Here is a 15,284-nt window from a genome sequence, read left to right on the forward strand (position 1 = left end):
CTGTCTGCCTCATAACCACACTGGTCAGATAAGCAAATACCCATTCCTTTGTCTAAAGCAGAATGGACTCGTGCATTGCTTATCAAACACATTTAAAAAACCTAATTCTAACATATATCCATAACTTTGCACATACTCCATACCCACATTACACAAAAATATTATTGAGCTATGAGTTTCTGAATGATACATCACATGCCACCTTTTGGGTACATATCATGAAAACACTGTTTTAAGTGTAGGTTTGTCAGGTTTGACAAGAGTTGTTGATACAACATAGTGAACAGTGTGTTGCATTATCCCACATTATCACTACAGAAAGTTTAATAGGCTATGTGGGAGACATTTCAAGATACGGCAGAATTTCAAAACAGCTGCTCCACATCTATGGAACGCACCTGTCATTTTGAAATATTTTTTGAAATAATAGGTGCACCATTTTGACATCCCTGTACATCTCATTGCAGGAAGAGTAAGGGGTACCTCGAAATAGTGCTTTATTCTGACATGTGGTGTCATTTACACAGCGCCACGTGCCAAAATAGCCTTTTTCCTCATAATAAGCTATGGAATAGTTTATTTCGAGGTTAGGGTGCCATGTAGATGTAGCCATAAAGTCCAGGCTTTTCTAACTGACATGAGTAGGCTTTTATTGTTTGGTAATGCACTCTGTGATCAAGATTATGAATGCCATCTAAGAATAAGAGTTGGGTACACAAAAGCAACCATGTTTTTATCTCTCAAGTAGGATTTTGGTTTGTGCATCCTCTTTTGGCAAATGATAAAAGTGTAAACTATTTCTCTATAGACACATGCAGTATACGTCAACATCCACATAAAGTAGCCAAGGTCATTCTTGATCACAGTGCACCATCCTCTTACCTAGATACCTTTCAATTTTAATAACAATATTAACAATCCTAAGTAAGAGGCACATTACATATTTCCGTTATTACTCAAATTAGGATACTTTTTGTTTCTGAGAAAACTGGAGAATACTTGTCTTCATTTTTCTCTCCCAAAGGGAATCTGCCAACTCTAAAGTAGCAGTAAGAAAGCATTTCTGAATTTCAAATGTGAAAATGTGGCCACAATGGGACTTGAACCTTCATATGTTTAAAGGCACCAAAACATGACCTGTCTCCTAAAAAGTATAAAAATGTAACAACTGGTTAAAAGACACATTGCAAAATGTGCCAGAAAGATAGGAACTTCCCATATCTCATGACATTCTCAACACTACTACAAGTATTGACAATGGCCTTTGGTATAAGTAACTGAATAATTCATTTGGAAAATTTAAATGGTTTAGCAATGCTGATACATGTTCAGAGCAGAAGGGTTTAATAGGCCAAGTAATATTCCTTTCATTAAGCATTATTCTTAGCCTAATCTTTCATGCTAAATGATTTCACAGGGCATCTTATATTTCTTTGCACACTACTTGTCTTTCAGATCCCTCATCCACACCACCCTTCAGCTAAGGGCATCAAACTACTTTGGAATAAATATACAAAGGTATTTAAGTGCCCATAGATGCAGAGAGCTGCCTAGTGGTATTCTGAAAAGCACCTAAGCAGATTAAGCATCGAAATATTATTGGGTTCCTACTTAGCTAAGGCACGTTTGAAAATCCCCCTAGGCACCTATCTGCATCTTTCAGTGCCTAAATCTTTGTACATCTGGACTTAACTACATTTCCCCCTGTGATACAAGGAGACTCTTCTGCTCTCTGGAAACTAGTTCAGGAAGAAATCTCAAAGGCTACAAGACGCGGGAAGTTCATGGAAGATGCAAAGGAGAAAAAGGATTTCATAGCTGATATGGAGTCACAGAGACAAAGAGGACCCTTGCCCAAACATTCTGACCTTTAAAAAGGGGGGATAAGCCCCATTACCAATATAGGGGAAACTCTATGAATTTAACATTGCAGAACTGTCTCCCCTGCCAAACCCTGGTAATGAGCAAATGTGGTCGGATTAACACAAGCAAAGATGAGAAATGGAATTCCCTGACACAAACAGTAACAGCAGCCATCCTGCTCAGGGTGTTTGACCAATGACTCCCTACAGCTGATACACCCACAGAGCATGCTGCCATCCTGGCCTGCAATTTCCCCATGCTTTAAAGGGATACAGAAGCTTGTCCCTGAAGTATCCAGAATGATCTGAAATCTCCCTCCATGCCCTCTCAAACAAAGCAAAACCACTGTGTTCCAGGCCAGGGCTTGCCCCACTCCTTTTCACCTATGCAGCTGGGAGCTTGCTCAAAGCCATACCACCTGTGAATTAACAAAAGACCAGTTAATGCTACCAACCACCACCTAAACAGTAAAGCTCTGCATCTTCGTTTATTTATTAATGAAGCTGATGTAAATAGGACTATTAGTGACTTTAAAAAATATCACTGGCACTGAAACTGTATGTGAAGGTTGAAAAGATTAAATTTCGGCACTCTGCCTCAGAAAGTTGCTGACCCCCTGTTTCTAGGCCATACCTGCCTACAGAGACTAATCAAGGACTTCACCCTTCATTTTTCCATACACCATTCTAGCACATGTGCATGGTTAATATTTGCAAAATGCAGCATTCATTAACAATTTAATAGTGTATACAATAAGTGGTTTATCCAGGGTCTGAAAGAAATCTTGATAAATGGCATTTATTCAGAATTCGTAAACAGATAGTAATGCTTACCTACTTCACAGGAGTGTTGTGAGAATTAGCTACATTTCAGAAAGCCCTTTGAAGATTAAAAGTTCTACATAGGTACTAAAGACTATTGTTGTTGTCAAAATTAAAATAACCTTGAAAGATGCATCTGCTGGAACATAACACAGTCAAAACAAGATCTATTTCTAAAGAACCCCAGCAGACCCAACTATAATTCAAGATCAACAGCAGTAGCCAACAACTAAAGCTGATGAAATTTGGTATCGTACAAAAAGTCAGGCTCTGTAGAGGAATTCACTGATACCATAAAAAATCTAGACAATTTTGCCAGTCGTGTGGAACACTTTGCCACCAACCCACTCTCAACTATAGTTAGAAAAGAAAAAAGAAAGAAAAAGGGCAGTCACCTGACCTGTTCTCCCAAAAACTACTTCTTGTCTCTGGTCCCCTGTCATCACATCCCTCTGTGCATTACCATAATCACCAAGTTTTAAAAAATAAATAAGTGTCCCTGAAAGCAGGGAATCGCAGTTTTCCAGGGTTCTGAGAAAGCCAGCATACCCCAGAAGCTTTAGCAAGAAATCACTATCAAGTTTAAAACCCTAATGTTCCGTTTACAGGCATGTACACTGCTTTATATTTTACGGTGACCTTTTCATGTGAAAGCAACAGCAACTTGGTATTTTTCTCACCCGCAATGTAATGTTCAAGGTAAATCTGTTACTGAAGACATCCAAATGTCCTCTAAGAGTAAAATGACAAGCAGGAATACTAGGACAAGTTAAAAATAAAAAATGTATTTTGTTAATTTTGGTTACCTAATGATAGAGCTCTAAAATTTCAACCGAAGTATAACACCACATGTCCAATTTCCAAAGGACTTGACCCAAAATTCACAGGAGTCAGTTAAAAGTTTTCCATTGTCTTCAATGGCCTGTGTATGAGGCCCTAAGTGTCTACACTAATGACTCCTTACTCAGGAGAATGGAACACAAAATGCACCAGAAATGCTATATTTCTACTATGCAAGGCACCTATGCTACAGACAGCTATCATCAGCTAGGGTTGCCAGGAGTCTAGCATTTGACTGGAATGTCCAACTGAAAAGGAACCTAACAGCTCTTGTTAGCACTGCTGACTGGGCTGTTTAAAAGTCCAGTTGGCACAGGGCTTGGCAGGCTCCCTACCTGGCTTCATGTGGCTCCCTACAAGCAATGACATGTCCCTGAATGCCTAGGTGGCAGAATAGCAAAGGAGACTCTGTGTGCTGCCCCTACTCCATCACATCATCAGCTCTGCAGCTCCCATTGACATGGAACCAAGGCCTGGGGGAATTGAGGGAGCCATGCATGCTGGAGGGGGCAGCACACAGAGCTACTTGGCAGCGCCTTTATGTAGGAGATGAGGGACATGTTGCAGCTTTCAGGGAGCCCCCAAAGTAAGTGCTGGCCAGTGCCCACACCCCTCACCTTCTCTTAGACCCTAATCCCCCTGCCCCATCCTGGATCCCTCTCCCACACCTTGAGCCCCTCATTTTTGCCCCATCCCAATGCACGTACCCCCCATAGCCCAGAGTCCATGCACCTCCTCACTCTCACCCAACTCTCTGCTTCATCCCAGAGCGCCCTCCCACACTCCACATCCCTTCTCACCTGCTCAGAGCCTTCTCCTGCATCCCACACCTCTCTTTCCCATGCTCATCCCAGAGCCCACACACTCAGACCAGAGCCCATGTCCCCTGCCCCCACAACAGACACACACTCCAAACACTGCCTCAGTCCGGAACTTCCTCCCATATTTCACACCCTTTGTCTCCAACCCAGAGCCCCCTCCTGAACTCGAAATCCCTCATCCTTGGCACCACTCCAGAGCCCACACATCCAGCCAATGCCCTCACCTCCACCACCCCCCACCCACACACGCACACACACTCAACCCCATGTCCCTGCCCAGTGGAAGTTAGCAAGTCAGGGCAGGTGGGGAACACCGAATTACAGAGAGAGAGGAGGATGGAGTGATTGAGTAGGGCAAGGATGTTCAGTTTTGTGCATTTAGAAAGTTGGCAAACCTGTCACTGACCAAGGACCCCCTCCCTGCCCATGATTTCCTCTAAACCATCCTGCAAAGAAAGTATGCAGAAATTTGTCTCTGTGGCACTCAGGAAGGTGTACGCTATACATTCCTATACCACATACTAGAATGAAACATACGGTGACAGTTTAGTAGTGAGAAGAAATAAAATACAAGGAAACAAGCACTAAAACAATATTTTCAGTTGACCATAAAAAAATTGCTTGCAGTCTTCTACAATCACAGTATGCACTTGACAACATTGTGTAGTCTACAAATGCTGTACAGCACAATGATAGTGGTTTTGCTGCAACAACACTACTCAGAATACTGGGAGGATCTATAGTTAACACAGAGATTCTAAATCTACCACTCAGTGAAACGTAAGATTTTCAGTTGGTCTTTCTTTCTCTCTTCTTCTTTGTCGGAAGCTCTCTCTTTTTCTGTCTCCCGTATCACTTTCTCCCCTTTTGCTTCCTACATTTTTTAAACTTTACCACCTCCGGGTGCTGTGTCTTTCTTCTCCTCCTCTCTCATTTCACCCTTTTTCTGATCTCTGCAGAGAGAGCAGTAACACTTCACACAGAAGAGGGAGACTAACCAGCATATCAGTCTATTTCTATGGATCTGCACTTCATGCTGAGGCATGCTACGCCGCTTTCTCTTTATACCAAATTCTTTACACAGGACTACAATCACGCATTTCTACCCAGTCCCCTGGTGCCCTTCTGATTCTGTGTGCTCAGTGATATGCCACTGCAGCGCTGTTTCCTCTGTTGCTAGTGGGCTGGACCACCGTGTATGTTAAATTGACATTGTGTGCTGAATAACTATACCTACAGGACAGCATCTGACACTCTTGATTTAACAGTTATTTTCTTGAGCAAGTGATATAGTCAGAAAAGATGGATCAAATAAGTTACACAGGAAAATCAGAGGGCTGTACCTCCCCAAACTGGGGGCTCTCTTAAAGGCAAACATGTTTCTGAGGCAGTCTTTACAGGGAATGACAGCTCCACAGTGTTGTATGTAATCCCCTACCTTCGGCATAAAGAACGTTATAAATCCTGGGATGTGAACACTAGCAACCAAGTAGCTGTAAGACGTGGTGGAAGGCAGTACGGAACAGGGGAGGAAATGTATCACTAATCCTCAAGGGAATACAAATTGTTTTAAAACAGGCATTTGAGTTTACGACAAAATTTTCTATTTGAGAGGAATAACAATATTACTTCCTCCTACCTGCATACACAATTTTTCACCAGCCATATTCTAGAGAACTTCTCCTTTCTACCACCTCATCACACCACGAATCCTATTTCTTTTTTTAAATGAATATTAAATTCCTCCAAATCTTCTCCACTAAAGAAAGAGATTAAAGAACCCAAGTCCCTGGCGACAAATTAAAACAGGGTAAAAGATCACTCTTATTTATGCTGAGCTATGCAAATGCCTATTTTGCAAACTGTTTCTGAACTCTTGTTCTGAACTTTTCATACTTTGTCCTTTATTCCTAAATAGCCACATTTCTGAGAAATGTATGGGCACATAATTTAGGTTTTGTATATTTTATCTTTTCCTCCAGTACCTCATTAGTTGTGCCTATCACATTAACACAAATGACATAGAGGTGGGAAGCACAGCCCACCCAGAGACCCAGTCGCAGAGGATAGAACCACATGGGACCACCTACTCATGGAGAGTTGTGGGAAGCCAAGTCTAAAAGAAGTGCTAAAAGTGATGCAAGGGTACAGTTTACCTTGTAACCACGCCAGAGATATTAAAGTGCTATTTGATTGCTTCTATTTTTGTTTGTTTCTCTTCTTCTGTGTCATTATGTCTGTTTCAAGATTAGCAAACTACAGGAGGTAAGCCATATTATGGCAAGAACACAAGCTCTCTTGGGTTTTAGAGCCCTTATCTGATGCCAGGATTTAGAGAGACAGGTGTTGCATAATGTTGAAAATAACATGTCAATATTCTCCTCAGACAGAATTACATACTTTTTTTAAATCAAAGTCAATCTGCTTTTTAATATCCCACTGAGCGCTGACTAATTTAAGCAGCCAAAAACAAGAGAAGACAATAAAAATCAGTGGAGAAGAACATATATCAGTGCTAGTTTGTATAACTTCAAAGACTGATTGCTAATCAAAGCAAAACGGCAGATATTTAGTTGATTAAGGAGCCGCTTCAAACAATACATTTCAAGTTATCACAGAATCATGGCAATTAGAGATGGAAAGGACTCATTAAGACATCTTGAACATTTTATGTTGCTTCTCTGAAGCCAAATTACGAGAACTACCTTTTAATGAAACCTGTGTTTATCACCTTCTCTTCCCATTTCACAGAAAATTTCAGTAGAAATAGTGCTTTGGCATTTGATTTAATTGAGGTGCTACTGATTAGATTCTTGGAGATGGAGTAGCTGCTGATTATGGGGAAAGTACATAGTACATGAATTATAAGAGTACTTTTTCTGAATACACTAGACTGAGAGTAACAGGGATAATAAATAAGCAGGCTAATTTAAGGCAAAATATTCCAGTTTCTTAAAGTTTTGCAACACTTTATTGGCTAAATATAATATTCATGACCAACAGCATGATTTCAGTTAATCAGTAATGTGACTGTACACACCTAATTTTTTTAAAGTAGTCAAACACAAATATAATTTAAAACCATAATATTCAATTTTACATTAAACAAAGCACATCACAAAAATAGTGTCACAAATTTTACAGGTGAACATGATCTAAGTAGCAGTATGAGGTTTCATCTGTTTATATAATTCTTATTAGGGACTTGTGATGGAGTGCACTCCCCTTTCCTGAGCATCTCCTGTTGACTGGTTGCAAACCGCTGCTCGCTCGCTCTGTTTGCTGTGCACTCTGTCAGGCAGGTCTTCAGTAGCTCAGCCCTCTGGCTAAGTCACACAAAGCCTAAAATGGATGACACTCCCACCCCCCTGCCCCGCCTCTTCCCCTCAGCTCTGGCTAAAAGATCCAATAGGGCCTGTCCCTGTGCCTTTGTTCAGACCTTTAGTCCTGTGTCTGAGCTCAGTCCTTACCTCCTTCTCAACTAGCTTTATGCCTGCCATGGTACAGAACGGTGTCCTCAAAGCTTTCCCCCTGGAGACTCTTCAGTTTTTTATTGCCCCAAAACTCTAGCCAGGTTACTCCAAGTCACTCCCCTTCTGTTGGTGGTAAAATTCAACAAATCGCTGGCCGTCTGCAGAGTCTACAGCCACTTCTTCCAGCCATGTATATTCCATACCTGTGCCTTGGCTTATACATGACACACATCCCCTTCTCCCAGCTTTGGCTATTTCACCAGTTGGGGGACCCAGGCCAACCCACTAATCTGGGTTCCAACCCAAAGATTCTGGAAATATCATCCATATGCTGCTTTCCTTAATAGTTGTTGCTGCATTCCGTAAGCTGTTTACCACTCTGTTCCATCACCCACATGACTTCACAAATACAGTCATCAGGTTCTGTATTCCATGCTTTAGCATGATCTCTCCCAGGTCTCCTTGCCTGGAAGTTTCATGGCCTTTCAATCCTTCCTCTCCCTCCTGGTCCCATCCAGAAATTGACCTCCTCTGGCTCTGTAGCTCCTTTTAACTGAGCTTGCTGGGCTCTGACTGGCTGCTTTTCGGTGGTCTTTCTAGGCAGGCTTGGAGGACCCACCTTCACAACTGCTTTTCTAGGGCAAGATGTGATAGGACCATGAGGGCTCCAGCAGAGGACCTCAAAAAGCTCAGTACAACCTATCATAGGGATCCTTCAGAATGGCACTTGAACAAATTATTATTGTACAACAACAAATTTTATACTTTAAAATATCCATGAAGATGCCACTTTAATCAGCCAAGAAATTCATTTAAAAGGACTAATTTCATTTCAAACAACAAACAAGTACATTATGAAAAAAATTACTGGATACCAAAGTTTATAATAATATACTCCCAATAGGCAAAGAAAGGTAATAATCATTTATAATTACACAAATTTAGAATGGATTTTAAACTTAAGGGGCTTCACTCTTCCCTCCATAAAAAGAGATAATTACTTGCCTTGTAATTATCTTTTTCTGCAGAGCTCTTCCATGAAGGATTTCTATTCTTTGATCCCATGCAAGACAGATGGGACTTTATACACTCTTAGAGTTCTGGATCCTTTCTAACAGCAGTAAATATGGAGATCTCAGACCATGTTCCTGCTAACCATTTCCATCCCTGTGAGGATTTTTTTCCATCCACGTGCAGATGTAACTGAGGCATATGCAACTGTGAACCACCAGGAGCAACAAAAAAAATTAGCTCTGGGCACTCTGTAAATCAGCTGGGTAGCATTTGACTTTCTCGCCCTGTGGTCACACAAGTGCACAGCTTACAGAGAACACTTGTCTCAGCCCGCATATTCTGTATGCTTCAATTGTCTACTCAAAATAAGTTGGGAATTGGGTAAACTATAATTTTATTTGGTGACTCTGCCACCCAACTGGTGTCTTTGATCAGCCAAGAAGCTGAACCTTCCCCTCCCACTATGAACTGGGTAAGCTGTGACTATCACCAAAAAATTTCATGAAAATATGCAGCACTGATACTTGCCCAAAGGACAAGCCTCAAAATTAGGAGAGTAGTTCTCTATGACTTCGGCCCTACCAAATGCAAGGCTGTGAAAAATGTGTCATGGACTGTGAAGTCTGGGCTCCCTTCATGTAAACTGGTCTTTTGTGTGCTTTTGTGCCATAGAAGACAGACTTCACAGGGGAGACCAGTTTTTCTCAAAATGGGGGTCCTGGTCCAAAAGGGAGTTGCAGATGAGTCATACGGTTATTTTAGGGGAGTTAAAGTATTGCCACCTTTACTTTGGCACTGCCTTAACAGCTGGGCAGCTGAAGCGTGGCAGCTGTTTGCTCTGAAGGCAGCGCCCCTCCAGCAGCAGCACAGAAGTAAAGGTGACAGTTCCATACCATGCCATCCTTACATCCACACTGCTGCTTGCAAAGGCCTTTTTGGGTCAGGATCCCTACAATTACCACATGGTGAAATTTCAAACTTAAACACTTGAAATCATGAAATTTACTATTGATAAAATCCTGTGACTGTGACATTGACCAAAAATGGATTGCGAATTTGACAGTCCCCCATTTATGGGAAATCTTCTTTTACTTCCTTTTCTTCTGAATATGCTCAAGTAGGCAGCTGCAAGTGCCAGGACACCTACCTAGATAATTTCTTCTAGAAGATTGCTGAAGTCTCCAAAGGTAACCAGCTAACTACTTGGGGATAAATATTGATTCTGCTGTTTCTTTTACCAATATTACATGATTAACAGTGAAAAGAAGTTACATTAATTTTTCTCCATCAATTCTAATTCTCTTCTTCTCAGTACAATTTCTTGAACATCAACTCCAGTACTGCTGAAAACAATTTCAGTGAAATTGTGTAGCATGACTCCTCTACATATACTAACAATGCATGGAACACTGAATAATGTTATCTCACAATTGTGGTTAATTTCTTCCAGCAAGTCACTGTACCTTGGGTCAATTCCAATTTCATTGAACAGATTGAGTACAGTGTTAAACTCTACCAACTGAAACACCTTTTTGTAATCAACAGAAGCAAACCACAACGTAACTCTGTGTTCCTTGCATTCCAGCAATACTGGAAAATAAATTGCAGCAACTCCAAACACTTTTACTTTATATAGTGTTGAAGGTGAACACATTGAAGATGAAGTGGTTGCAGAATGAACACTGTGCAGCAGGAATTATCACTGTAAATGGGAAAGAAATTGAAGACATCAACAAATACATTTACCTGGGTCAGCAGATGAGGACAACTTATTCGAAAGGGGAATGCAGTAAAAGAAAGGTGGAATGGGCAAGTTTCAAGAAAATAAAGATATTTCTAACAAATGATGAACTGCCCATGAAGAAAAAGACCTGTTTAACTCTACATTTCTGTCAGCAATGATGTACGGAGTATAAAGTTGGTCAACAATGAAAATGGAGAAAGAAAAATTTGCTGTCACCCAGACAGCAATGGAAAGGTGACTATGTAAGACATCACTCCGTGATCACATACCAAATGAGGAAACCAGAAAGCATATAGAGGGGACCAGTGTAGCACTAGTGATGTACAATACAAAGAGGAGATGAGTGGGTCATGTAGTCCGTAAGCAAAACAGTAGGTGGACAACCAAAAATCAATGTTTATATCCCCAGAAACAGCAAGCAACTACTGGACAGACCTAAAATGTGCTGGGTCAATCTCATGACGGAACTCTTTGGCCAGAAATGGAAAGAATGTGCTCACAACAAAACAGAATTGATTGGCATTGACTTACATTCAGGGAGGTCTGGATAAGGACAACACACACAAAGGTGAAATTTTGAAAACTTGATTTTTGCAGTCCCACAGAGCAATTCCTAGGACTCACATATACAAGAGGACAAGGGCACACATCAAAGTAAAAGACTCTTAAATCTGCTCCGACTGGGTAGTCCTAGAAAGCTACACAAAGTGCATGGCTGCCTATATGACTTACTTATATGTAGTGTTGTAGTAGTGCTGGTCCCAGTATATTAGAGAGACAAGGTGGGTGAGGAATATCTTTTATTGGGCCAAACTCCACTGGTGAAAGAGAGAAGTTTTGAAGCTACCTGAAGCTGTGGTGAACACTTGATGAAGAGCATGGAAGTGCAACTCTCTCATCAACAGAAGTTGGTCCAGTAAAAGATATTCTCTCACCTGTCTTACATCTCCTAATACCCTCAAAATCCTTCATTGGGCATTGGTGCTTACTGAAAATCCTGTGCCTTCTGCTGTTATGAATGAGAACTCTAGGCAGAGTAGTGTTGGCCTCCCTTGAAACCAAGCATCAAGGATCAAGCCACCTTTCTAACCAGTGGAACTTTTTCCTTCCTTCCCTTGTAGAGAGGGCCTAAGGGATACAATAAAAGCCCAAGAGAATGTGGTGTTAGTGCCAGTCTCTTTAGACTTCTGCATCTTATAACAAGCTTTCTTATAAAAGAAACATGGAGATTCCATAGTACTGGAAGGGATCTTGAAGGGTCATCAAGTCCAATCCCCTGCCCTCATAGCAGGACCAAGCACCATCCCTCACAGGTTTTTTGTTTGTTTTTTTGTTTTGTTTTAAACTTCTAACCAGCCCCAGAACCTTGAAGAGCCCTCTCAGGAACTGAGCTCACAACCGTCAATTTACAAGGCCAATGCTCTAACCATTTAGCATTCCCTCCTCCCCATGTGAGCTCTCTTTCCTCCCATATGGCTAAGGCAAGTCATTAGGTGAGCTCCAGGAAGGAGACTACAGCCTCCCACACCTGGTGGGAGTCACTACCAAGACAGAAGGTCTCGTTACTGTATTAATTACATCAAACACTGCCCACACCTGATGACAGGACAAATCAGCAACCTCATGCGCTTACCTTTTAAGATACTGCATAACGGATTTGACCAGGACAGATGGCTATTCCTACACCTCAACTTACACTTTGGCTATTATGCAGACAATTGTCAACAACCTTTGTCCAAATGGATTCCATCAGTGAAGCACTGGGTTCTGGGGTGTGGTACCAGGTGTTCAGCCTTTGTTGCTTTGACCATGGCTGTCTAGACTACTACATTCTTATGGGTGAAGGTGAGCAAACAATCAAGGACACATTATTATTTTTCAACCATCTCCAGATAGGACCAACTGAGAGACTTTCCTAACACTTTCCTCATCAGCTAGTCCCAAAGCCCAGCAACCCTGCTGAAGAGGGGAGCCTAGTAATACCAAATTAAAGCCTCAGAGCAATTACTACGGCTTCAAACAACACTGTAACAAAAAGCCAGTAAGATTACCAAACTAAAAGGCAAATTAAAAGGACGGGTCCTGATCAGCAGATAACCAGGGGCACACCAGAAGAAGATAACTCAAAACAGGCAAGAACTGGAAGAGCTCAAACACCACAACAGCAAGCTGAAGGAACAGCTCTTACAGCAAACTCCTCCTCTGACTGCAGACAAGAAAGAACTCTTTGGCAGCTCCCAAAAGCAGCATTTAGACGGTGTGATGGTGCAACTACTTGTGTGAGGATGGCGAATGTAGTGGAAGCCCCAACCAACTCCCCCTGTCCTAGGGACCAAAAACGTTTAAACTTAGGGGAAAAAAAGCGATGAGTGAGAATTCTGAACAAATGTTCTCTTGATGATCATAGAATTATTCCCATGGCCAGATCTCATCCATCTATTAATGACCCAAAAGAAAAACAAAACACACAACAGTAAATTTTAAATTGCTGATAAGGTTATTTCAATTATACCTCTCAACACAGTCAAAAATGCTTCGTTAATTTCAGGTGATGTAGCTAACATAAGATTTATTTACTGTGGTTGCACATTACATATAGTTTGCTGCACATGTTCAATTTTTACAGAAATTCTAACACATAACTGAAAGCAGTGGGGGCAGGCAAGTCACTAGTTGCAAAATAAAAACAACAAAACTCAAACAAATTAGTGAACTAATAAAATTCAAAGATGGAATGAGCCTGTGTGGACTGATCTTTTTCATACACACAACGTTATGGTAGACAGCACTCATTTAATTTTAAATATTATCCAACTCAATGGCTGTAAAAATATGATTTCATGCTCTAACTCACCAACAATCTCACTTGGCTCTTTGTTGTAAAGCTTTGTGTTCCAGTAAAGGAGTCTGAGGAAAGGAAAGGAGACCAGAAGAACTAGGCAAATTCCAACAAACATATGTCCAGTAAATGCTGCAAAATCCAGTCCCTAGGAGTAAAATTGCAATTATAAATTACAGATCGGTTGTTTTCCTCCATTACCTGCAAAAAAAACTATTTATTGTTATGTACTTAACGATTCACTGATTACACACACCTAGCACAAAGCAGGGAGTCTCAGGAAAACTATCTCTAGATCTGTTTTAGAGTGTGCCTGTGAGTCTGTCCATTTGTGCATCTGATTTGTTCAAGACTTTCTCCTGAGCCATAAGAATTATGAGCATCAAACGTGGCATGCAGCTTCTTCTCACCCTAACATAAAGCAAAGCCAGGGTTTTGTCATAACAGGAAAACAGGAAGTGCTTGGAAGCCAATAATTTTCTAACGTATTGAAAGGGAACACAGAGAGGAGGGACTACATAATTCAGTCTCAACACTGGGGTCACCAAGAACAGGGAACAGTGATACTACAGAGTGACCACTGGGGGAAACTGCAGCAGGAAAGTACTGGGGGTGCAGGGTGGCTGGAAACGAGGCTGTCCACCCTGACAGCCACCAGACAGGGTAAGTGTTGCCCTGTCCCAAACCCTTTCCCCAGCCCTCGGCTGCAGTGCCAAACAGGGTGAGCCCTGCAGGCCCTGCCCCACCCCCACCTAGGCCCCCTCTGAGACCACCTGTCTAGGCACATAGCATAGACCCTTGCGCTGTCCCCCTGGATGCCAAAGCCAGGAGCCCCACCTCCTCCAGAGCTCAGGCCAGGGCCAAGCAGCACAGCCCAGGCTGCCCCCTCCGCAACCACAGGACAAAGTGATGTCAGGAACCACAGCCAACTCGCAAAAAAAAGCTGGATCCAGAAACCAGGCCCAGCCATCATTCAGGAGATGCCATGGCCAAGCAGCACAGCCCTGCATCTCTCACATGACCAGTTCCACCTTTGTCACCATGGGTGGCCCCCATAAGGCCCCCAAGGCCACCCAGGCCCCTGCCCTGTACTCCCCCTGCCCCTGCCCTGATTTTTGAAGCACCCACCCTCTGCCCTGAGCCTCCAGATCATGCCCCAGATCAAAAATATTTAATTTCACTGTTTCAGGGTGACATTTACATTTACAACCTAGTCACCAGTTCCTGCCTCCAGTGACACAATGTGATGTTTTGCATCAATTTCACTTGAATCAAGATTTGTCCCAAATGCTACAATAGTCCGTTGCAGCTTAAGTGCTATCTAGAAAATAGATAGCAATATTTTTTAATCCAGTTTAGCATTTGTTTGAGTTCCCTTATACTTCGGGTATGACTGAGGCCCTCACTTAAGAAGCTCATAGAAAGGTGAAGTGAAATGGGATTTAAAATGAAATGTATACATATCTACGTCTATAGTTATACATACAGATATATATGTAAAGTAATGTTCAATACTGGCATGGGAATTTCCAACATATTTAGGGTTGGTCTAGCTCAGCTCCAATGAAAGTTGAAGATAAAACTCCATTGACTTAGGTGGAAGGGAAACTGAGGCAATGCATGGTGCTTTTGAAAACCTCGCTCATTTTTTTTTTTACAATAAATAAATAAATAAATAAATAAATAAAAATTGGTCTCCTATTTCTAGCCTGTGTTTCTTTGTGTTAAAAATGCGTTAATTTTAAGAAAAGTTCCTAATGACAAAGAATTTCAACTCCAGACTTTACCAAAAAAAAAAAAAAAAGAAGTCCTGTGGCACCACAACTGGATGAGGAAAAAGACAAGTAGAGATTATTATAATACACCTAA

General features: G+C 41.6%; 1 protein-coding gene across 1 annotated transcript in view; it reads right to left on the reverse strand.

Moving 5' to 3' along the window:
- OCA2 (OCA2 melanosomal transmembrane protein) overlaps positions 1-15,284 on the reverse strand; it is a 338,099-nt gene that overhangs the window by 180,615 nt on the left and 142,200 nt on the right. Inside the window, exon 14 of the mRNA XM_074983294.1 lies at positions 13,431-13,563. Coding sequence (XP_074839395.1) covers positions 13,431-13,563 — 133 coding nt within the window. The remainder of the gene's footprint in view (positions 1-13,430; positions 13,564-15,284) is intronic.

Source organism: Carettochelys insculpta, chromosome 1, assembly GCF_033958435.1.
Source record: "Carettochelys insculpta isolate YL-2023 chromosome 1, ASM3395843v1, whole genome shotgun sequence".
NCBI classification, from domain to species: domain Eukaryota; kingdom Metazoa; phylum Chordata; order Testudines; family Carettochelyidae; genus Carettochelys; species Carettochelys insculpta.